This window comes from Prionailurus viverrinus, chromosome B2, assembly GCF_022837055.1.
Source record: "Prionailurus viverrinus isolate Anna chromosome B2, UM_Priviv_1.0, whole genome shotgun sequence".
NCBI lineage: Eukaryota > Metazoa > Chordata > Mammalia > Carnivora > Felidae > Prionailurus > Prionailurus viverrinus.
The window spans coordinates 115,458,833-115,484,826 of NC_062565.1; the positions used below are offsets into that span (position 1 = coordinate 115,458,833).

A 25,994-nucleotide genomic window follows, 5' to 3' on the forward strand; every position below is an offset into this window, starting at 1 on the left:
AGTGAAGAAACGGGCAAACGACATGAATAGACACCTCTCCAAAGAAGACATCCAGATGGCCAACCGACACATGAAAAAATGCTCAACATCATTCATCATCAGGGAAATACAAATCAAGACCACAATGAGATACCACCTCACACCTGTCAGTATAGCTAATATTAACAACTCAGGCAACAACAGATGTTGGCGAGGATCCAGAGAAAGAGGAGCTCTTTTGCACTGCTGGTGGGAATGCAAGCTGGTGCAGCCACTCTGGAAAACAGTATGTAGGTTCTTCAGAAAATTAAAAATAGAACTACCCTACAACCCAGCAATTGCACTGCTGGTATTTATTCAATGGATATAGGTATGCTGTTTCAAAGGGACACATGCACCCCAATGTTTAGTCAAAGTATGGAAAGAGCCCAAATGTCCATTGCTGGATGAATGGATAAAGAAGATGTGGTACACACACACACACACACACACACACACACACAATGGTGTATTACTTGGCAATCAAAAAGAATGAAATCTTGCCATTTGCAACTACGTGGATGGAAGTTGAGGGTATTATGCTAAGTGGAATTAGTCAGCAAAAGACAAATATCATATGACTTCACTCATATGAAGACCTTAAGGCACAGAACAAGTGAACATAAAGGAAGGGAAACAATAATAATATAAAAACAGGGAGGGGAACAAAACATAAGAGACTCTTAAATATGGAGAACACACAGAGGGTTACTAGAGGGGTTGTGAAAGGTGGGGGTGGGTTAAATGGGTAAGGGGCATTAAGGAATCTATTCCCAAAATCATTGTTGCGCTATATGATAACTAACTTGAATGTAAATTTAAAAAAATAAATTAAATATCAAAAATAAAAAAAAAAGAAAAAAGAGACAAAACACAACTCAGGTGTAACTAAAAATGCAAGGATTAATATTAGAAAATTTCACACCTGCAATTTATCATAGTAATAGATTAAATGAAATGTAGTTATCCAAAGAAAGGCACAAATAAGATATGATAAAATTCAACATCTATTCATGATTAAAAGAAAAATTAATGCTTAGTAACTGAGAATATAAAGGCACTACTTTTAACACTGATAAAATGCATCAACTAAAGTTTAAACACTATCATCTATCCGTGTTAGAAAAATTGGTACTGGATTTCTCTTCTCTTTGTAAACAACTGAAAAACTAAACAAAATAAACAGCAAACATGGTTTGGGACACAGTACCGGGAAACACAGGATTGCTATCCCTGAGAACAGCAGAATATACAGGATGAGTTCTCAAGGTGCCTAGGCTTCCTGCAAGGAGGCACTTTCCTGACCACAGGGTAGATAAGAGGAACCCAGGCAGAGCATGGTGATCAAATTGCAGGAGGTGGAGAACAGTTTAGGGAGGCCAGGCAGCTGGTACTTGCACCAGAGAGAATCAGAGAGGACTCCAGAAATCTGCATAGAGTCCTCTGGAGTCTATGCTCTGATACAACCGAGGCAAGCATAAGATGAAGAGACATCAAAAGGCTAGACAATAACAGCTCCAGACAGCTGATGCTTAATAATACCCAAGAAGAAAGGGCGCTGGATATGGCATTCATGCAGAAAATATGGAAGACATTTTTCCTCATTAAAAAAACCTTAAAAGTATAAGTTCCTGTTTAAAGCAAAAATAATAATTAGCTGGTAAGCATGGTTTATAACACATGTAGAAATAAAATGCATGACCAGAATAGTACAAAGGCTTGGTGAGGATGGGCCTCTCCTGCCAGGGTCCCAGTCTTGCCATGGCTGGGTAGGAAGGAGTCACAGATCCAACCCATGACCTGAAGTTTAGGGCATGCTGGGACTAGGAGGCTCATTTCTTTCCCTAGCTCCACACATGACCTGAAGTCTCTACTTCCCTGCATATCATGCATGGAGCAGGTGCAGAGGGAGGGGGAAGACATGACCAAGTTGGTATAAGAGAGGTCAATGCTTCTCAGCAAGTAGCAAGCCATAGATAGTCCTTTGTGTTGAATTGAGAAAGTTCTGGTTACTGTGAACACATGGATAAATTAGCCAAGCTGAACTCTCCAGTATATATCAGTATTTTCATGCCTTAAAAATTAAGACATTATTTATCTCTGTGCAGCACAAAGAGGTCTTCAACTTCAATTGTACCTCAAATTACTACTCATTATACACTTCATTCTCAGTATAAAGATAAGCGATGGACAATGAACATGGAGAGGTTTGTAAAAGTGCATGTAGTATTATAATAAAAGCTTTACAGCCTCTGCAGCTGTTCCTCTAAAGCATTGGCTACTAAACATGAAAAGGACATCTGCATGTGTCTAGCAGAGAAAACTGCTCAGCAGAACTCAAACCTTCTCAGGAGCTTGCCTTGATTCATGTGTTTTTAAAGAATTGTTCCCAGACCGGAAGGAAAAAGGGACTCAACATTTCTATAACAAGAAGACAGATTTGGTATCTTAACAGAGAAATACAGAATTCCTAGGCCATACCTCCCAGGTCTTTCAATGAATAATCATGGCATTGTTTTTACACTTGGGACATTTAGTGAGCTGTGTGGAAGAACAAACAGAAGTTCTTAGCATTAAGGTACACATGGTTATGCTGCTGCTGAGGTCCTTTTCAGTGCACTCAGCACTGAAGGAACATACATTCTTTTCAAGTGCCATTGAAATATTCTCTGAGATAGACCATATGGTCATCAAAAAAAAATATCAAGTCTTGATATATAAAAGGACTTAAAGTATGTAATATATTTTATTTACAATAACTCATTCAGGGGCTACAGAACTAAATTAAAAATCAATGAAAAAAGATACCTGGAATATCGTCCCAAATATTAAAAAATTTAAAACATGCTTTTGAATATCTCATGAGCTAAAGAAGCAAGCATAATGTAAATTAGAAAGGATTTTTATTCAATGAAAATAAGCATAACACATCAAGATTGCAAGTAAATCAACTTAGAAGGAAGCTTAGAAGGAAGTATATACACTTAAATAAAAATTACTAAAAGTTTTTACTTAAAAATTAAAAAAAAATTTAAAAGTTAGGGCTCCTGGGTGCTCAGTCAGTTAAGCGTCCGACTTTTGAATTCAGCTCAGGTCATGATCTCACAGTTTGGTTTGTGAGATTATGGATTTGCATTATCAAAGGAGCGAGAATGTCAAAGCTATTAAGGAAAATATTCCTGTTTCTACTGGAGTACTTAATTCTGAGTTTTGATTCTATTAACATAGTGAATAATTCTAAGAATGAATTGGTGTTTCATTCTAATAAAAATGGCTTTGTGATTTTGTTTTTCATGGTTTTATACTCATTCCTTTTGTCTGTGTCTTCTCATCTAAGTTTCCCAATGACTGTGCAGAAGCAGAGAATGGTTTTATTATTCTTGTTTTGCAGAAAAAAATTAGATTAAGAGTCTCCGAGTTCACACTGCTAGTGCAAGGTTGAAATGAGGATACATGTCTTCTGGCTTTAATTTTCTGGCAGTTTTCACAACCATTTGTCATTTAACACTTTCTTTTCTTTAAATTTTTAAAAACTATTTTTATTTATTTTTGAGAGAGAGAGACAGAGTATGAGTGGGGAAGGCGCAGAAAGAGGGAGACACAGAGTCTGAAGCAGGCTCCAGGCTCTGAGCGGTCAGCACAGAGCTGAACGCAGGGCTCGAACTCGTGAACCACAAGATCATGACCAGAGCCGAAGTCAGACACTTAACCGATCAAGCCATCTGGGCACCCCTCTACCTTCGATCAGCATTATAGGCAAAGAATCCTGACAAATGCCTTGACGTGAATAAAATGCTGAGTTGTTTAAACACAATCTTTTTCCTAAATAAATACTTTTTTTTTCTATAATACTATTTGCATTATTATTTTGTGGCATGGTATAGCATAGCCTACAAAATCCCTGGCTTTAACCTCAGGCACACCTGGGATCAGGTTTTTCCATCTGCATCCCGTGACTTTGGGTCAGTGCCTTGAACCTGATCAGCCTCGGTGTCCGTATTATAAATTAGGATGTTAGCACTCATCTCATATTGATCTTTTGGAATTTGTATTATTGCATGTATGCATGTGCCTCAAACACAAACATACACTGAATTGCTTTAGTGCTTGTGCTTCAAATTCAAATACAAAATTTCTTCTCAATAATCTTATCCAAATTTTCTCTTACACAAACTGCAAATAACTCGAAACAGTGATAATTGGTGGATTTAGGAGTATGTAACACTATTTCTACAGTACTGTTAAGGAAGGAAAATGAGGAGGAGAGATACCAAAAGACATAATTAGAGTGTCAGTTCAGATTAGGTTCTCCAGGTAGCAACAAATCCTGCCAAAAAAGAATTGTCTTGTAGAAGATAAAATTTCATTTTTACTTTAGCAAAAGTAGTTGGAAAGTAGGTAGTCTAGAGCTCTGTGAATGTCAGAGACCTAGGTTCTTCTATGTTATTGTTCTGCCACCCTTCTTGCTACTTCATAATCTAAGAGGGTTTGTCAGCATCAAGTTATCCCAGCCAGCAGAAGGAAGAAAGAACAAATAAGAAAGGACAAACTGTCATTTAAGTAGGTTTCCTGAAAGTTGCAACATCACATTTTGGCTTCCTATCAATTGGACAGAACTTAGTCACACAGCATACCTTGCCATAAATGAGAGAGAATAACATAGCTTTTATTCCAGGAAGACTGTCCTGCACTAAAAAAAAAAAAAATCATTCCTCCATTTCCCTATAAAAGTCTTGCCACAACTCAATCTGCAGCTTTGGAGCAATGGCTTTCCTTCCTCCTTGGGCAGGGGTACTAGTTTATTTCTTTTGTGTTTGTTTAGCAGAATCTGACTTCTCAGATCTGTATCCCCCCCTGTGGTTGAAGAGTCCTGGTCAGTTCAGTGACTACAGGGTAGAGAATGGAAAGTACATTATCGATCCCTGGGTATACTCTGAGAGAATGGGGATGTATAAAATCCTAGTGAACAAGACAGCCAGTTATTTTGAAAACTTTGTACCAGACAATGAACAAAATATTTTATGGGGATTACCTCTCCAGAATGGCTGGCAATTTAGAACAGGTAAGAATGACTCTTGTTTTCATCCTAATGATCTACCAATATAACCATGTGGGAAATAGGACTCCGTATACACCATACCATGTTTTTGAAAATTGATTCTTTTCTCTTTCCTCTGTCCCCCTCATAATCATATTTCTCTACTTCTTCTCCATAAATCCTTCTTTTATGTGTTTTCTGTTTTGACTAGAAACCACAGTGAAGAATAAGGTATAGTTGCAGATTAAAAAAAAAAGACTTCATATCAAATCTATTGAATATTCTACACGTATTTACTGAAATTCTGCGAGGTGCTAGATACCATCCTAAGCACGTAGATGAACAAAGCAGCCAAAAGGCTATACATTAAAAACAGAAGGCGAGGTCAAATTCACTTGCATTTTTTAAAGTTCCAATTGTGATTACCTCTACATGAAGAAAGGACGTATAGATAGGGTGTGGTGTCTCATTCATGAGGATATTTCTCTGCAAATGATTGATTCCTCCTGAAGATACATTCTCATGTTTAATTAGGAGATATGTTGTGGGCCAAGGGTTCACAAATTAAAAAGACATTTTTGTTGTGGCTGAAAGAAGAAGCTCATAAAAGAGAGTGGTGTCTCCTGCCTGCTCCATACAGTTAACAGCACCAATAAAGAAATTTGTTTTATTCTGATGGGAAAAAAGACAGGGAGATAACAGTTTACCTTAGGTCTTAGCAGTGGTCATATTCAGGAGCCACTGAGGTTGGTAAATCATCCATCTTGGTCAGGAAATGTCCTGAGACCCAAAGCTACTCCTGTTCATCTAGCTTTCCTTGGGGTCAAAGCAACCCTGGCCCAGGAGACATCACTAGCATAATGTCTACTATGGGAGGCAGGCCAGCCTCAGGGGAGAGAAGTCTAAATGGGCTGGTAGTTTAATGCCCTTTTTATTCTTTCATTGCATTTGCACCTCAGGACCAAGCCTGACTAAACTCATCCATTGATGAGCTTGTAAGTATCCAGTATTTGCTACAACGGTGGGGAGGTGGGGTGTGAATAAGTACTTTCAGACAATTCACAACACAATTGAAACAGGAAAAGATAGTAGAAATTAAATGGAAAACAATGAACAACAGCTTTGGTTCTCAATATTTAAGAGTCTCTTATGGTTTGCCTCTTTCCCTCTCTGTAACTTTTTTTCCCCTCCTTCCCCTCCCCCATGGTCTTCTGTTAAGTTTCTCAGGATCCACATATGAGTGAAAACATATGGTATCTGTCTTTCTCTGCCTGACTTATTTCACTTAGCATAATACCCTTCGGTTCCATCCACATTGCTACAAATGGCCAGATTTCATTCTTTCTCATTGCCAAATAGTATTCCATTATATATATAAACCACATTTTCTTTATCCATTTGTCAGTTCATGGACACTTAGGCTCTTTACATAATGAACAACAGCTTTTGGATAAAAGTTAAAAGTGCAAAACAAGGGGCATAGTGGAGTCAGTGGGAGTAATCAGGAAAAAATGAATTTAAACAGACTTGAAATCTGGATGAAATTTTACTGCGGAAATAGAAATGAAATCTACTAGGAAATTAAAGAATGAGCTAATGAAGTGTTTCTCAGGCTTGGTTGCATATTGAAAATAAATGCCCAGTTAAAAAAATACCAATATTTAGGTCCATTCTATTCTAATATTAAGCCAAAGGACAGACCTGGAAACAGCATGGTGTAGGAACATGTGATTGAGTGTAGGGTGTGTGTGTGTGTGTGTGTGTGTGTGTGTGTGTGTGTGTGTGTGTTTAAGAAAGGGACAGGAAAAGGAAAGGAATGCGGGAGTGAGCAGGAGAGAGTCGTTGAAGATCAATGAAAAAGAAAGAGACAAAATGAAGGCAAAATATTTATTGATATTCAAGAATTAACACTAGCATATAATAAATAATCCCTGCACCCTCTCTTTTCTAGGAAGATTAGCTGATCCCAGACGAAGGAAAGACTGTGGCTATGAATCTGGAGATCTTTTGTGTATCTCTGTGGACAGTTGGTGGGCTGGTAGGTTCATTTAAATGGCAAAACAGGTAATAACCTTCCCCCAAGGAAAGTATTCAACCTAAAATCTTAGGGACAGAGACCAAACAATACTATTCTTTTGTAAGACGGAATCTATTTCATCATGTACCTTGTGGCCCTTAGGCCACATTCTAGAATTTAACAGCCATAATGTCAATAATGATTCCTTAAGACATGTTCACCTTTAATAGAAGGACTAAAACAAGGATCTGCAAAGGACCACAGCTCCTGAAAGTCCAGCACTGGCAAGTGAGGTGGGAGATCCCATGAGTGAGAGAGAGTCTCCAGAATGAGGAAGGATGAGAAATGAGGGAAGAAAGAAATAAGGCTTTTTCTCATTTTGCTCAAACCAAATGTGTTTAACTTTTAAAACATAAACATGTCAGAGTGATCTACCACAAATCAATTTATCAAATGAGAAATCTAAGGCTTCAACCAGATAATTATTTATTTATTATGAATATAATTCCAACCAGATATTTAATAGTAAAATAATTAGAAGGTATTTTCTAATTCTTTCATTCTATTTTATGCTTTAGTAACACAATTAATTTATACACAATTTCTTAGATGTATTTCCCAATAACTAGAAACAAGAATATATTAAGTTTCACTTTCTTAGAGTGACACACATCACATACACCTTTACATATTTTTCTAATACAGCACCGACTTGTTCTTTGCAAAGACACGCAAGTAGTCGTGGCCCCAGAACTAGAATTCAGGCTTCTTTATTCTTAGATTGATTTAGTAGTTTGGAGTATCAGCTGCTCCATTGGGGCAGAGAACTACATTCATTAATGAGTGTCTATGATAAAAAATGTTCTGCATCACCAGTGAGAATCAGTGTAAGCTTTATAACCATCCAAATTATGTCTAAATCTGCTGGAGTAGGTTATATTTAGAAAGAAATAAAAAAAAACCTCCATTCATTTGTCAATTTAATTATCCAAAGATTCATTGTCAACACTTATCCAAGATGTTTGCTTTAAGACCTAAAAACAAAGACTTTGTGATACCATGGTTGCACATTAAACTTGGCTAAATACAAAGCACAAAATGTCAACACTATACTCACATTAAAATGTTTTAGAAAAAAATTACATTTTATGATAAAACCTCAGTTAGAGGTGTATCATTCTGTGCACAAGTAGATAACTTTCTTCCTTTTTTTACTTAATGTTTTAAAAAAAGAGAATATTGAATAGTATTAAATTAATATTAAATATTAAGATTAATTGTATTTAAAATATTAAAGGCAACTGCACGAGTCTCTGTTTATTTATGATTGTAGGGTTATTAACAAAAACATGTTTAATTATGTAGGTGATCCTTAAGGAGATTTTCAATTTTTTTTTCTTTTTGCTAGTGATTAACTTTTAGCTTTCTGGATCTGTGAAGTTTTGCTTATTCGTTTACAGATTACTTAAAAATATTGTCTATCACCTTTTGTTAGTGCTTGTGGTAATAATAAGTATTTTGCTCCTACAGATATGAATTACTTTCTATGTGCATTACCCTTCCTTGCTGCGGTTGATTCTGGCATAATGGGGATATCATCAGACGAAGTCATGCTTTTGCCACCACCCAAGGATCAGACAAATTTCTGTCTTAATGTTTCTAGTTGTCAGTCATCCTTTCCTGAAATAATGAGCAAGTGGAATGCCTTTTACCAGGTTGCTGTTTTAAATTTTATAATTTCTTTTCTCAGGAGGTGGTGAGAGAATGTCCTTTTTTGTATAATGCTTTTTGTCTAGGTTTATTTGTGCACATTATATAATATTTTCTTAGGTATAAAAATGTAAATTATTATGCAAATTATATTATAATATTGCAACAGGGCACTACAGGTCATTAATACCCTCCAAACCAATACAGTAGTAACACAAAGTCTATCCACACGTTTCAAATAAATTATACATAAATGTGAGAACACAAAAGATATCTTACTGAATGAAAAGATGATTCTGGTTAACTGAAACTTCATGTCAATCAAGGGTTAACCCTTGGGAGAAATACAATTATGGAGTTGGTTTTCAGAGCAGTCAATTAACTTATTTCAACGGAATTAACAAATGATCATATATTGGTAGAACTAAGTAATTATGTGGCAATCAAAACCAAATATTCAATGAGGAAAATACAAACCGATTAAACATAGATGTAGGCTTAGATCCACAATGAAAAGATAAGTTTACTAGTTCTATAGATTAGTTCACCTTTTTAGATATGATTGAATTAAATATTCTAATAAAAATTTCCCCTTTTTCTTAATCTTAAAATTTTGTGGTAATTTCTACTGTGATAGCAGAAATACAAATAACAATCCAAAAACAAAATCCTCTTGACAAGTATAAAATACTGACTCTCAGGAAAGTTGTTGTAGTTCATTTCTTATAGATGCATTCAATATTACTATTTGTAATAGATATTTATTATACTCTATGGAGTATTAATCACTGAAATCTTCCAAAATTCTTAGAAACAAAATTCCTCATGTAGAATATTTCTAAATTATATATGGGAGTAAGATGAAATTGTAGAAGGAAGAATTGTTATGTTTTCTTAAATACGAAAAAGTTTCTCCTCTGCTACAGCATTTACAGTATCCTTCCAGTAGCTTTGAAGACCTATTGAAGTACTTGTGGTCTGCACATGCCTCAACCCTGGAAAATGCTGGCAAAATATTTGAAGATAGGTAAGAATGGATCCCAAATCATTTCTATTTAATATGGCGAATGATTTTTTGCCTTATTTATGCCTTTTTACTCTTCTAAAGTGGTTGTCAATCTCCTTATTAAACAATTTTAGCCATTGGGTACTTTAATGATGAGGCCTAAATATTTTAGAGTGATTAGACTAAAAAATGTTTTATGAAGAAAAGGGCAAAATTTTGAGAAAAAAAATCTCGCACTAATCAACCAATAACTAATGAAACAACTAGCCAATTAAAAAAAATAAAACATACAACCAATTTCTCTACATAAAAAAAGAAAAGAAATTATCTTCATTATTTTGACCACAGACACATAATATGGTAGGTACATAATTAGGGAACAAGATCAACTACCATCAGGGTTAGCGCACAAGATAGCTTAAAAGATTATTAAGCCACTGCACATATACATCTAGAGGTTATTATACACCTAAATGTGAAAGTGTAAGAATGATTTGTGTTTACTTATGAATGATTCCCAGTTCAAGTTCAAAGGTTGACAGCGGCTATAGAACCAGAAGGAGCCTATGTTCCCCTTGAAAGGCCATCAGCCAGAAGAATTCTCTTTTACTCTAGGGAAGGTCAATGTTTTGTTCTATTCATGCCTTCAGCTGATTGGATGAGGCCTATTCACATTATGAAGGGAAATATGTTTTACTCTGTCAACTGATTTCAAAATGGAAGTTTCAAAAACACTTTCACAGAAACACCCCAAAGTGGACACTATCTGGGGGTGAAATCAACCACTTTGAGTGAGATAGCGGGGAGAAATCTGGATATGGTAAAAAACAGGAACAAAAAAAAATCAGGATCCTTGGTATTGTGTAAGTAGACTGGTTAATCCAGGAAGGAATGTGTGAGGACCTCTTATTTCATGGTTGTCTCTCCCACTGATTCCATCATGCAGTAAAGGTAAATGAATCACCTAAGTAGCAGATTTCCTCCTTTACCTATTGGTATGGCTTCAAAAACTGGGTATTAAATTGGGCAATGGAATTTTCTCTCTTGGCATTATCAGTGATAGGATTTCAGGCTGCAGCCACGACAAAAGTTGTAACTCAACTGCTTTTCTATTCTTATGACAGGAAATAGGAATGAGATGATCAGACAAGGATTTCAGGCTGGGATTGCCAACCTCAAGATGTGACTGATAGCAAAAGTCATCTTTCTAGATTACTTTTTAAATTTATAGATGTTTCAGTTCATATACAAGGATAAATCACTATAGAATGCAACTTTGTGCCTATTGAAACATAAAAGGACTTTAGTTAAAATTCAAGATCATAGGAATTTTTTTCTTATAGGTATATTTCCTGTCTCTTGTGGTCTCAGACATTTTAACTTATTGTATTTATTGCTGTTTACGTAATGGAACTATATTTGAAAGAATATCATATTTTTAACAGGCCAACTTTATTTAAAAGCTGCTTCAAGATCATAGAGCATATGAATTTTTTGGTGAATAATTTGAATAACTTTAAATATTTATATGAGTATTTTGATCACAAGCATATTACCTGAATTTTTTTTGGATAGTATTAGAAGCACTTTCCTCATTAATTATACTAAGAAAATTGTTTTCATTAACTCTTTTTATTCTCTAAAATTCTCTCCTTCTTACTTGACCTTCTATTTAGATGTCAACAAATGACTCTCTTAAATGAATTTTTTAATAGTTTCTATTTCTCAAGTACAATAAGTAAAAGAAATTTCACTAAGTATCTTAATGTAATATCTCATTTCAAAATAGCTCCTTTTTCTGGATCATGAGTATGTGGTTGAGCTGTTTATAACTTGCTTAAAATCTTACAGCTAGTGAATGGCAGAGCTAGTATTTAAATTTCTTGTGACTCAATAGCTCATCCTCTTACGTGTAAACTATACTGTCTGCAATGTATGTGGCCTAGTTTTACGAGGTCAATAACTACCAAAGTGCTTCTTCCCTTCTGAAAAGATATTAAAAGCTATTAAGAAAAAAATATGCTTCCACCTTTTCAATGTATAATGAAGCAGAAATAAAATATAATATTTACTTCTTTTATGAAGAATCTTTAAATCCTTGGGAGACATGAGTCATACAGGGGAACACCTAAGTGAACAAAATATCATTCATGCCTTTTCTCCATTCCTCTTAGGTAGGTTAGCAGGAAGGTGTGTATGATCAGCACCTCCCTATCCTAGGAGTTAGAGCAGTGGATAGTCTTTAGAGTTTTCCTGCAGCTGCTGCTAAGGCTACTTCCGGAATTTGTCAGACATCCTCTCTCCCTTCCTTCCTTCCTTCCTTCCTTCCTTCCTTCCTTCTTCCTCCCTTCCTTCCTTCCTTCCTTCCTTCCTTCCTTCTTTATTTTATATATTGAATTCAGCTGTTCTCTCTTATTTTTTGTTTTGGATTATTTTTAGTTTGTATATTATACACTTCTTATATGTGATTTAATGATTTAATGATTTAAGGAGTCAATTGGTTTTATGAAGTTTTGTCATCTTGCCCACCAAAAATACATACAGAAATGAAACAGCTGTATCTAGGGAGAATACCACCATAACCACTGGTTACTTTGGTATTTGGTACTATATTTCTTTTTATTTTATTTAAAAAAATTTTTTTTAACGTTTATTTATTTTTGAGACAGAGAAAGACAGAGCATGAACGGGGGAGGGTCAGAGAGAGAGGGAGACACAGAATCTGAAACAGACTCTGAGCAGTCAGCACAGAGCCCGATGCGGGGCTCGAACTCACATACCGCAAGATCGTGACCTGAGCCGAAGTCGGACGCTTAACCAACTGAGCCACCCAGGCACCCCGGTACTATATTTCTAAAAATGAAAAGTTCTAAAACATTTCCTGATTTGAAGATTTAGGTATTATCCTTTTATTCATGACCATAGAAAATTACCACCTCATTTCCCTTACCCTCACTCCACAAAAATTCTTCCTACTTCTCACTTTCTCTGTATAATTGTTTAGTGATTTGGGTTAGGTCTGTGTTCGATGGTTACATTATTTTGACTATTAATTACTATTCACATCACATGTACTTAACTGATAGTATTTCTTTTTTCTTGTTATCTTATTTCCTTTAGAGTTGATCCTTTTTCTATTGTACCCAACACTAATTACTTCAAATTGCCAAACCAAGGAAGTTTCTTCTCAAGATGTTCAAAAGCATCCAGGATTATATCAATTTCTTCTTCTTGAAGAGGTTTCCTTCAGAACTGTTGACTTGCTCTACTCTGCCTAGGTGGTCAGATATGATTCTTAGGTCTCTAATAACTGTACTGGATTCCTTTTATCTCTTGTGTGTGTGTGTGTGTGTGTGCGTGTGTGTGTGTGTGTGTGTGTTGAATCACCCACTTCCAGTTTCCCACATCTATTTCCTGGATTATTTTGTTTGTTAGGACTTATACACCAGTCAATTCAGAACTGTTGTTGTATGAGAAATGATTTGCATTCTTAAAATACTCTTATTCTATCATGAGTTTTGACTGAGGCTTTGGGCAATTACAGAGATCTAGGCTGGTAATACTTAAGACTTTTGAAAGCATATCTCCATTAAATTTTAGCTTCACTTTTGCTGTTGAAAGTCTACAATTTACTAGGTGTGTTGTCCTGTATTTCGTTTAGTTTTTTTCCACAAGAATGTAGCGCAGTTGATAACTATTAAACCTCAATGTCATATAGCAGTGTTTATTCTTCACATGTTTGAGATTCAGCTGGCAGGTCTGCTGATTTTTTCTGGGCTCACATCATATTATTAGATTTTGATCAGCATCACAGGGATGAATGGAGAAGCTCTGCTCCACGTGTCTCTCATTCTCCAGCAGGCAAACTCGAGTGTTTCCCATAGTGATGGCAGAATGGCAAAAGAGAGAAACCAAATTGCGAAAACGTACTGCAAAACTTATACTGTCAAGTTGATTAATATCTTATTGGCCAAACCAAATCCTTTGACTGAGCTGGAGTCATAGAGTGATGCTTCTTTCCTTCCCACCTCCTCCCAATGTAGCAGAGAAGGGGCACTGGAAAAATATACCAAAAAACAGAGATGAAGAGTTTTGAAAAATTGGGGCCATGTTCAGAATCTATTATACACTGGGGCACTTCCTTCAAATCTCATGTGTTACTTTTTTAAGCAAAAGAATATATTAGGGTTTTTATATACATGAAACAATACTGACCTCTGTATTGTCTACATATACTCAAAACTCTGTGATCTTGAATCCTAAGATTGGCTGGTGCATGCCTATCTGTATTTTAAATGAAAATGGGCCTTTTAAGGTGTATTTTAATTTTTTTACTTCACTACATCTTAACTGACTTCTTAGATAAATTGTCCAATAACACATTCAATTATATCATTTGAAAGGCTTCCACTTAATTTCACTTCTGCTTATATGCCTCTGTGTCTTGAATTGGTACCCTCACCTCCTTCCTAGTGTTTCTGACTCCTGTGCAGTTTATTTAATCCACTGTCCCTAGGGCCTTGTGGCCACTGCTCAAAATCCTTATGGATTTACACTTATTTTTATCCTTATTTCACAGTCAGGTGTCATGTGAGTAAAAGCAGTCACCTGCAAATCCAAACCAAGATCTTCTTTCATCAAGGACGCACTGAACCCACTCTTCTACTTTTGGGTGTTGGAGACAGAGAGGAGCCCATGAGCATGGGAGCCACATACAGAAAGTTTTCTCCTCTGGGTTATGCTATGGTTTACTGAACATTGGCAAACACAATGCAAGCATTATCTATTTAATGGTCCTTACATATGTGCTGTGGAAACAGAGAAATTAGAAAATAGTTTAATGGGAAAATAGCTTTCAAATAAATGAATGAAATGGTGCTTTGGGACTACACAGGAGGAGGAAACTTTGTGAAGGAGGTGAAATCTAATGTGATTTGAAAGAGAATGTAGGTGTAGACAGGTGTAGACAACAAAGCAAGGAATAGACAGGGGGAATGATCCTGTTAAAAGAACAAAGTTCAAGTTGTTCACTATACTTGGACAGCTATGGAAGATGGGAGCCTTGAGTTAAAACTATTTACTACCCTCTTAACTTTTCTACTGTAATAATGTGTTCCCCAATTAGGTGAGAGAGTTTGGCTTCCTAGCATACTTTCTCCAGTAGGAGAAAAATCCATGTATTTAGAAAATCAGATGTCACCTTTTCTAGGATGCTCAATGTTTCAGGGGCCTCCTCATTTCAGGAAATCAATAGTGTTGCAAAAGAATCTCAGTCTAGCAAACTTTTTATTTTTATCTGCACATTTCTAAAGAGTATTACTTAGTCATGATCTAACATCTATCTGATCATTATATGATATTCAATTATAAGTGTAAAGTGTTTGGTTAAAAGAGATAAAAATTCAAAATAAAATATAAACAATTGATGAAATGGTCCTTTGCAAGTTCAAAATTTTAATTACCTATATTCATATCTTCAAAGGTAGGAGCTCAAAACATCACATTCTAAATTTTTATGTTTATTTATATGAGAGAGAGAGAGAGAGAGAGAGAGAGAGAGAAAATGAGCAGGGGAGGGGCAGAGAGAGACAGAGACAGACTCTGAAGCAGGCTCCAGGCTTTGAGCTGTCAGTACAGAGTCTGACGTGGGGCTCGAACTCCCAAGCCATGAGATCATGACCTGAACTGAACTAACTGAGCCACCCAGGTGCCCCAAGCCATCACATTCTAAAACTAAGAACTACATTATCAGTTTATTGGCAGAAGATGATCTTTAGTCAAATTATGAAAGAGCACTGTCTGATTAATCGATAAAGAAGATGTGGCATGCACACACACACACACACACACACACACACATACATACCACGGAATATTAGTCATAAAAAAAGAATGAAATCTTGCCACTTACAAAGACACGGATGGAGCTACAACATATTATGCTAAACAAAATAAGTCAGTCAAAGAAAGACAAATACCATATGATTTCACTCATATGTGGAGTTTAAGAAACAAAACAGGTGAACATAGGGGAAGGGGAAAAAAAGAGAGGGAAGCAAACCATAAGAGACTCCTAACTATGGAGAACAAACTGAGGGTTGCTGGAGAAGAGGTGGGTGGGAGCTGGACTAAATGGATGATGGGTATTAAGGACGGCACTTGTGATGAGCACTGGGTGTTATATGTGAGTGATGAATCACTAAATTCTACTCCTGAAACCAATATTACACTATATGTTAACTAATCAGAATTTAAATAAAAACTTAAAACCAGAAAAAAAACAATGAAGCTGAAATTCTGAGTGGACTAATTATAATTGTACATGTTTCCACTTGTCTCTTAGGCTGGAGTATTATTCTAAACCAGAAGCAGACTTTGGAAGAAATTGGTGTGTGGCTGTGGAATACTTGGCTGCATCCCTCTTTCCTACAACTTTGATTATTACACATGAATTCCAGAAAGGCCTGCCACCACGGATGCTTGTTAACGGGGATAGAGCCCCTTTCATCAGAGACTTTACTGACTTTCAAAACACTGTCCTGCTTGTTCTAAGTTTTCTTCCCAGATTGGATAACTCTTCAGGTAAGGCCCTTAAAAACAAAAGCTTGAAGAAAACTAATATTTTCATTAAATAAAGGAAGATACAATGATTTTATCAGATATAAAGGTCGTTATAACACATACTCTTAAAGAAAGTCATGATTACCTATGGGTGTCCATTCCACACTTTTTGGTCCTTCCAATCAAGGACTGTCTTTTCTTATGCATATTTATTGACTCATAAGGCCACCAGGCTACTTCAAGTCCACTTTTCATCTACAAACCGAGATACATTCCTTTGCTGCTGTTGTGATAGTATTCCCTTTTTAAAACCCTTATAAGTTGGTCTTTTTTATTTTTATTTTTAATTTTTTTAATGTTCATTTATTTTTGAGAGAGAGAGAGACAGAGAGACAGAGCACGAGCAGGGGATGGGCACAAAGAGAGGGAGACACAGAATATGAAGCAGACTCTAGGCTCTGAGCTGTCAGCACAGAGCCTGTCACGGGACTCGAACTCACAAGCCATGAGATCATGACTTGAGTCATGTTCTAAGTCGGACACTGAGCCAAGTTGGATGCTTAACCAATTTAGTCACCCAGGCGCCCCTGGTCTTTTCTTTCTTTCTTTCTTTCTTACAAAATATTTTTAAAAGTTTATTTATCTACTTTTGAGAGAGAGAGAGAGAGAGAGAGAACGAGAAAGGGGGAGGGACAAGGAGAGAGGGAGACACAGAATGCGAAGCAGGCTCCAGGCTCTGAGCTGTCAGCACAGAGCCCAATGCAGGGCTGCAACCCACCAACCATGAGATCATGACCTGAGCTGAAGTCGGACTCCCAACCCACTGAGCCACCCAGGTGCCTCTGTTGCTCTTAAATTTAGAAAAATAAACAAATCTTAAAAGAAAATCTTCAATGATTTAATGGGAAAAACTAGCAAATTGACTTATGTGGGCTCTCTTCATCTGGCCTTACCAGTCACGGATGAGGTATTCTGCTGCAGCTCCTCAGCTATAGGGTCTCCTATCAAAGCAAAAAATAGAAAGAATCCATAATTATACATTTGAATAACCACATCATCTCAATTGCGCAGATATGCTCTTATGCAGTGAACCAAGCTTAAAACATAATTAAAATATTACTAGCTTTAAATCCCTTCAAAGAATCTGAAAGATATAAAAGCAGAGTAAACATAAATACATGAAATATATGTTTTTGAAAACTTACTTGCATTAGTTAGAGTAAAAAATAAACCCAAACATTTAAGGAAGGCCTTCATGCAATTGCAGTTTCTTCTTGCTGCAGTAATGTTTCCTGCAATATTCTCAGCAATGGTAGCTTCCCTTTACACAATCAGTAGAGGACTAAGACTCCTTCCATCTGTGGTTGTTCCAATCCCTGCCTTCTATGTTATTTATACCCCACCAGTAGCAAGATGCTATAGTGTTTGGAGAAGCAAGTGGGCTAGGGAATTAAACTGTTGTCCAAGAACTAAGCACCATGAAAGGAGAAGCATGAATTTTGGTAGTCACCTGCCCATCTCTGCCAAAGTATCAGATGGTAAAATTGCATTGTAGACCTGGGTTGTATAAACTGGATCTCTCCTCTTAAGATGTACAAGGCAAAGAGTTATTTAATTTAAAGCTTGAAAGTACCACACTACAAGATTTTATTCCAAGATTCGGTTTTACTGAAATTTGGCTTTGGATAGATCAGGCAGTTTTGAATTGCTTTCACAAGAAAGAAATGTTAAAAACTACTGGTGAAAAATTGGTGAGCATTCATAGTATAATTGCATAGATGTTGTATAACAAGGCATTCACTATCATCTAGTCGTTCTTCTTGCTCTCCATGCTCCCAGTGACCCTCAGAATTCAATCACAGTATCAAAGGTCTTGGAGTTTTCAAATAAGCAGAGGATGGGGAAAGCAGATGTACTGAAAACAAAGCATTAGTGAAAAACAAATTCAACAATAAGGATTTTAAATTCATCTTCAATAGAAATATATGTATACATTTGCAGTAAAGTTTCAAAGTGTCATTTAGCTACTTTTTAGTCTCCAGAAGTGTTTGCTACAAGAAACCTTAGCAAAATTCATTAATATTTTTTAAGTTTATTTATTTATTTTGAGAAAGACAGAGTGCGTGCATAGGCATGCCTGCACATGCACATGAGCTGGGGAGTGACAGAGACAGAGAGGGAGACAGAGAACCCCAAGCAGGCTCTGCACTGTCGCAGCAGAGTCAGACATGGGACTTGATCTCACAGACTGAACGATGAGATCATGACCTGAGCTGAAATTAAGAGCCAGATGCTTAACTGACTAAACCACCCAGGTCGCCTCATTAAATTTAATCTACAAAATAAAATTAACCTTTTCAGACTTCAATTTATCTATTTAACATTTTTGCTCATGGTAAGAATTGGCATGGAGTTTTTCATTTTTAATTATGTAAAATTCTGAACCATCTCTTTGTCTATAGTGGCATAAGTTTTAATCCTTGACTATACATATTCTAAGAGTAAAGCTCATATTAAAGTTGAAAATATTATTAGGTATAAATTAGTAAGAAAAAAAAAGCTTGCCTAGATTTTATTACTTTTCCCCCATGGGTGATGTTTAAAATAAGGAATGACGACTGAATGAAGATTCAAAACTGTCAAACGCTGATGATTCATGTTAATATAATTTAAAATGTTTTAAAAACTTATTAAATTTTAAGATTCAAGGCTGAGGCCAGCCACCCCTTTTGCTGCCTCCAACCTGACCAAGAAGGTCGTTACTCCCCACTCTTCTGCTGCAATGGTCACTACCTCCTCCTTTCTTCAAATGAGGACAATTGGTGGCTGAAGTATGATGTACAAAGAGGGGGGAAGAAATGAGCTTGGGCATCTCTGAAGCTTCAGTGCAGATGATGACATAGGAGGCTCCTGAACTTACCTCCTTTCATGGATACACCCAATCTACAACTACATACAGAACAATTCACCTGACAGAAATCCAGAAGCTAGCTAAGTGACTCTTACCCTTTGAAAAAATGAGAGAAAAATCCACAATGAAGCAAGAAAGAGAGGCTGAGACACAATTTTTCTCATGAACCCCAGCCTTGGTGAGGTGACACACAATCGGGAGGGATCTCACAACTCCCAGCTTCTCCTTAAGGAGTGCTGGCTTTGGAATCCCACATCTAGCACATCAATGTCTAAGACTTCCATGTGAGAGAGATGGGTGCCCAAAGCATCTAGCTTTGAAAGCCAACAGGGCTTGTATCCACAAGACCCAGGAGGCTATAGCCAAGTAAGAGACAGTTCTTAAAGGGCTTGTGCAGACTCACTGTGGCAAATTCCCAAGGGTGCAGAGCAGATGAAGCAAACTGAAACATATCCAATCTTTTCATGAAAGAGGCCTATTTATTCATTTTAATAGATATGAACTGAGGGGCAGTCTTCTAATTTAATACTACAATACTCTCTAGAAACCGAGGGCATGGTAGGTACACTGTTGTCACTCTCTCTCTGTCTCATTTCAAGGTGGAGATATCTCCTGGAAAGAAATTGTGCACACCTATGGTGTCATGTTTTCTTCAGTTGTCCTCCAGAGGGTACCCCTTGATGTGTGGCTCTGATGGCCAACAGGGCTTAAATTCACGGGTTCTGTAGGACTGTAACAAACAAAAGCTGCTACCTGAGGATCTAGTTTAAACTCATCTGGCATCTAGGTGCTGACTGAGTTCTGCCTCTTTGGGACACTGACAGGTCTCGGCACACCTTCAACTACTAGGGGCTATTAAGAACAAAGAAAGCTGCTTGGACAATCACAAAGGATTGAGAGACAACCAAGAGTAAGGGCAGAGTTGAATAAGATTTATCTTTTACACAGAGGCCACTTTTTCAAAACTGGAAGAGGTGACTATTTTATCTAATCCACAGAAACCATCACAGAAAGGCAAGGAAAATGAAGAAACAGAGGAGTATGTTCCAAACAAAATAACAACATAAAACTTCATAAAGAGATTTTAATAAAATGGAGATAAGTGATTTTTCTGGTAAAGAGTTCAAAATAATGGTCATAAAGATGCTCTCTGGTGTCAGGAAAAGAATTCATGAACAAAATAAAAATTTCAACAAGGAAATTTAAAATATAAGAAAGTACCAAACTGACATCATTGACCTGGAAAATATAATAACAGAGCTATAAAATTAATAGAGAGGTTCAACTGCAGTCTGGATGAACTGGAAGACAGAATCAGGAACTTGAGTACAAGGCAGTGGATTTTATCCAATGAGAAGAGCAAAAAGAAAGAAGAATGCAAAATGATGAAGATAGCTTAAAGATATTTATGGCACAACATCAAGTGGACCAATCTTTGTGTTACAAGGTCTGAGAAAATAGAAGATAGAGAGAAAGGGAAGAAAACTTATCTGCATAGCCAAAGCAATCTTGTAAAATAAGAATAAAGGTGGAGGCATATCCCGTACAGAATTCAAGCTATATTATAAAGCTGTAGTTAGCAAAACAGAAGAGTACTGGTATAAAGACCGACATATAGATCAATGGAGCAGAATAGAGAGCCCAGAAATAAACCCATACATATATGATCAGTTAATTTACAACAAAGGAGCCAAGAATATGTAATAGTGAAAGGACATTCTCTTAAACAAGTGGCTGAGACAGCCACCTGCAAAAGAATGAAATTGGACAATTATCTTACAGCATATGCAAATGAATGAAAAATTAATTATGTTGTACACCCAAAACTAATACAATGTTACATGCCAATTATATCTCAATTTTAAAAACTTACTAAACTTCAAATCTGATAATCTATTGCATTAAACTAAAAGTACACAATGGGTGTGATATAAAGTTAAGAGGTTAACATGTAGAAAGGAACTCCTATGTATTAAACACCCACCATGTGCCTGAAATTGTGTCAGGTGCTTTTTTTCATTACCATATATAAATATCACTACAATACTTTCACAAAAATATTATTGCCAAGACTGGGGTTGAGCACTGGCATTCGTCCTTGAAGAGACCCTGTTGCTATGGACCTGGTCCTGCTCTCAGCCAGTGGCCCAGAGTGGAGCAGGGGGACAAACATGAATGTTGGAGTTGCCCACAGTGAGGTGGATGCAAGTACCTGTATAATGAACAGCCAGGGCATGTGGCCGACATACGCATCGGGAGCTGGCTTGCTTCACATTGTCGTCCTCAGTATTCCCTTCTTCATTGTTTCTGTTTGTTACAGTCCTACAGAATATTATACATACTCTCAGGATGTATGGGTTTTTTGGATGCAGTAAAAAGAGTGCCTTTTGAAACTCCCGACAAAGATAAAAGCAAGGTGTTCCCTGATTCGTTGGAAACACCTGGACTGTGGAGTGCAATTTAAACCTTCACAGAAGTTTCGCACAGTTTTTCCAATAATTCTATATTATCTGGCAAGTCTCTGTCAATGTATGATCCAACTCACTTCATCCTAAACACAGCGTCTCTCCTGAGTTGCTGATTCCAAGAATGCCAAAGTTACACGGTGTTTGGATCTTTGGAATTAATGAGTATTGAAATGTTTTGAAACAGAACAAAAATTTTTAGAGCTACTGAGTTTTCTGTAAGGAAGGAATGGTTAGTAAATTGCACTGTTTCTGTGATAATGTGAAATAGAAGATTTTTATATTGTAGGGCTGGTTGGTGTTCTTTCGTGTACTGTTATAAAGTGCAGATTTTTACTGGAAGAGGCCTCTGTTGAATGCATCTGGGATCTTTCTGAAGAGAAGCTTTATAGTCAGGCTGGGCAGGCCCAGCTTATAAATTAAATGGCTATAAAGTGAGGGTGTACTAGATAAATTCAAGGAAATGTGAGATTTATAAGAAACTAAGACCAACTTAGTTTATAATGAATGGGATTATGTTAGAAGAAGAAAATTTCCAATCATTTACACATGGGCAATTTAGGTAAACTTACATGTAAACCAGAATCACCCCTTTACAAGTTTATTATAGATTGATTTTATTACCATACATATTCCCCTTTTATTATCTAAGAGGAAATGTATTCCCTTGTTTTATGCAATCCCTACCTTTGTTGGTTTTGCTGGCTCAACATTGTATTGATAGAGGAGGTCATTTTTATATTTATTAAGTTACCAAGTTCATGAAGATCACTTCCGTGACTGGCATTAGAAGACACCAGGCATCTTATGAACAGCCTCCGAATCTACCTTCTAATTTTGGAGCAAAGTGGGTTTTGCTGCCTTTCCAGACACAAGGTTGCTAAACCAGTTAGGAAAACAATTTATTTTATTCAGTTAAAGTATATGGTAATTTAAAGGCCTCTGCTTATTTGGTTGATCAATTGACTTGTTAAAGTCTGCCATTTTTTAGAAAAGGAAATAAAATGAACAACTATGTAGCAGACTGTGGTCTGGCAGAAACCATTTCTTCAGAAACAGCACCAAAGTAAATAATTGGAGTCTTTTACAGCAGGTCCCCAGTAAAAGAAAACATCTTTTCTTAGTCCTTGCTGCTTTCAACCCCTGTATTTTTCCTATTAATATTTGCCGTTCCCCATATGGGTCTTGGTGTAGGTAAGCCAAAGTGGTAACTATTTCCAAAGCCGCAATCATGTTGAATTGTTCACTTAGAGAAGCTTCTCATAGTTGTTGACATTAACTCTAAGAAATAATACATATTTTGAGAAGTAAATATTTATTTACTTAGAGAAGTAAATATGTCAAAAAAACAAATTCTGATCTGAGATGAAACGGAAAAACCTAATAACATTTGTAAACAAACACCGAAGAGAGTTTATAGACCAACTTAAAAATCTGTTTCAATAGGCTGACTTTTGGGGGTACTTATCATTGTTTGGTATTTCAAAAGTATTGAGTTTAGAAACCAGTTGTATGATAATGCCTTTGTATCTTTGTCTTTTCCCATGCATTTTTAAGTAACCAGAATCTATATTTTAATAACATTTTTCTGTGGTGTCAAAAAACGTTATTGCCAATATTTTGCCAGTAAAGAAACAGAGGTTTTGTAAGTTTAAACAATTCACTAGCTGGTAAATGAGACAGTAAATTTGCATTCTGGCACATTTAAAGCCTGTGCTCTTTCTCTTTAACACATCATCCCCCTACATACTGAAATCTATACTCTAGATAAGTCTGAAATCTAGCGTCAGCCCTTTGCTTTCTTGTTGGGTGTGTTGACTGACTCCATATTAATCAAATCTGAAGATTTTAAAGTAGCCCAATTTCCTCGCTAGTTTAAATAGAAAAAAAAAAAAAGAAAAAAGCTATCCCTGGGTCTTGAGACTTTATAATAGGTTAGCTCTAGCCAGCTGAGAAACATGAACCAAATGCTCTCACCCACCAATCAAGTAACATGCTCCATCTCCGTGGAGACGAGAAAAAGATGTTTCTGAGAATAGCTCTTCATGGAAATTAAGCATTATCCTCCCCCCCATCCCCAAAGAGTGTAGGAAGAAAATAGAGGTAGACCTGGGACCAAGTACTCGGGACACTTTCAAACCACTACCTCTCATATGTTAACAGATATAACTTGAAATATTTCTTCTCTTCAAAAGTTGTTTTTAAAATGCTAACTTATTTTTTCTCTATTTAAAAAGCATTTTAATTGCTGTGACTTTTACTAATTTATTTTAAAGTGTGTACAATATATTTAAACTTAAAAAGTCTAAGTGTATCAACACATTAAATAAAAATAAAAGTCATCTTGTTCACCACTTCATTTATATCTCTTGGCCCTTTGCCCAATTTTCAGAGGTGCTGCAAATTTCTGGAATTCGTTTATATATAAAACAATATGAATAAATAAAACTTGTGTTGTTTGCACAAATGAAATCAAACTGCTCTGCCCTACCCTTTTTTTTTTTAAGTTTTTTAAGAGAGAGAAAGAATCCCAAGCAGGCTCCTCGCTGTCTGTACAGAGCCCCATGAGGGGCTCGAACTCAAGAGCCCTGAGATTATGACCTGAGCCAAAATCAAGGGTCAGAAGCTTAACTGAATGAGCCACCCGGGTGCCCCTGCACTATATTTTTTTACAAAAAAATTTTCTTGAAGCTCTTTTGATATCAGGACATATTGATCCAAACATTCTGTTTAAAGTATATGTAATGTTTCATTTAATTAATTAACTATAATTCTAGGCTTTATTTTCTGTTATAAGCTATTGACAATAATGCAACAATGGCACGATACGTATATTTTTCTTGGTATAATTTATGATTTTACCAATAAATTTGTAGAGAGAAAATGAACTAAAATCAATGAGTCATATATTGTTCAGTGGCACTTAAAATAATTTTCAGGAGTTTACATTTTTGTCACAAAACTGAATAACATTTCTTGTTTTCTCTAACCCATTGTCTTATAGCAATTTCTATAACTTATGTTAGCTTGTTATGTAGAAAATGCTACTTCACTGTTGCAAAGCTCAACTCTTTTAACATGTTTGTGTACTTTTCCTAGTTTTCTGATTATTTACATTTCTTATTGATTTTTATATGAAGAGTTGGTCAATAAATTATAAATTTGAAAACTTCATGTGTGTGATTATCATATAATGAGCATATAATTTTTATATGCAAAAATACATAGAATTTTCCTTAAAATAAACATTTCAATAATTGGGGATAAACTTAAATTTACATGTGATAATTTTATATATTTTCCAGGTTTATTGTCATTGACTGGATGGAAATTTTTAATGAAGACACAGGATGCAAGAAAGGAAGTTCTAGAGCTTTTTGAAATAATTCTTGAAATCTTTAATCCAAAATTTCGGTATATTCCTAATATTTAATTAATGAACTAAAAATGAACAATTCTAATTTGTTGAGAAACAGTAATTTCAAAATTTTAATGTGATCATGACCATACAGTTTTCTTGTTTCTGATATTTTTGATTTGTGCTCCTTTGTTAGGATTTTATCTATGAATTCTAACTTTAAATTTAAATTAATGCAGGGCACTTGGGTAGCTCAGTCGGTTCAGCGTCCGACTTCGGCTCAGGTCATGATCTCACGGTCTGTGAGTTTGAGCCCCGTGTCGGGCTTTGTGCTGACAGCTCAGAGCCTGGAGCCTGTTTCCGATTCTGTGTCTCCCTCTCTCTCTGCCACTCCCCCACTTGTGCTCTGTCTCCCTCTGTCTCAAAAATAAATCAACATTAAAAAATAAATAAATAAATAAAATAATTTAAATTAATGCTATGATGATTGTGCTCAATTAATAATTCTTGATTTTTAAATTTATCAATACTTAAAATATTTTGGCTGTAAAGAAAATTATATTAAGGTATCATAAATCACTGTGAATCAATAAACAGACATTAAATTTATATGCCTCTTTTGTTGTTATCCTATGTAACCCAATTTCATGAAATTTAGAGCAATATGTCTTGCTGATTTATGACCAAAATCCAGAACATTTTAAAATTAAATACCGACAGTCAGCTAAAAATTTTAAAACTCATTAAACGGAACTGGCAGAGTATGTACCCGGTTTGTCATTTTTGTGTGTGTTTTCACTGACTACAATTTTATAACAATTACACATTAAGTTTCCCCTCCTTTGATCCTCACTTGATAATGATTGCTTAAGGGTCAAGTTTGTCCCTGTTGCTCTCTTCTAGGAGACAC

General features: G+C 36.0%; 1 protein-coding gene and 1 pseudogene across 1 annotated transcript; both read left to right on the forward strand.

Moving 5' to 3' along the window:
- The first annotated feature begins 4,782 nt into the window (after nucleotides 1-4,782).
- Nucleotides 4,783-25,159, forward strand: LOC125166316 (protein LEG1 homolog). Its single transcript, XM_047860193.1, has 6 exons — nucleotides 4,783-5,080; nucleotides 7,008-7,094; nucleotides 8,604-8,788; nucleotides 9,710-9,810; nucleotides 16,133-16,371; nucleotides 25,032-25,159. The coding sequence occupies exons 1-6, from the start codon at nucleotides 4,783-4,785 to the stop codon at nucleotides 25,157-25,159; spliced, it is 1,038 nt and encodes a 345-aa protein (XP_047716149.1).
- On the forward strand, nucleotides 21,433-21,898 carry LOC125166317 (ORM1-like protein 1; annotated as a pseudogene).
- Nucleotides 25,160-25,994: the final 835 nt, after the last annotated feature.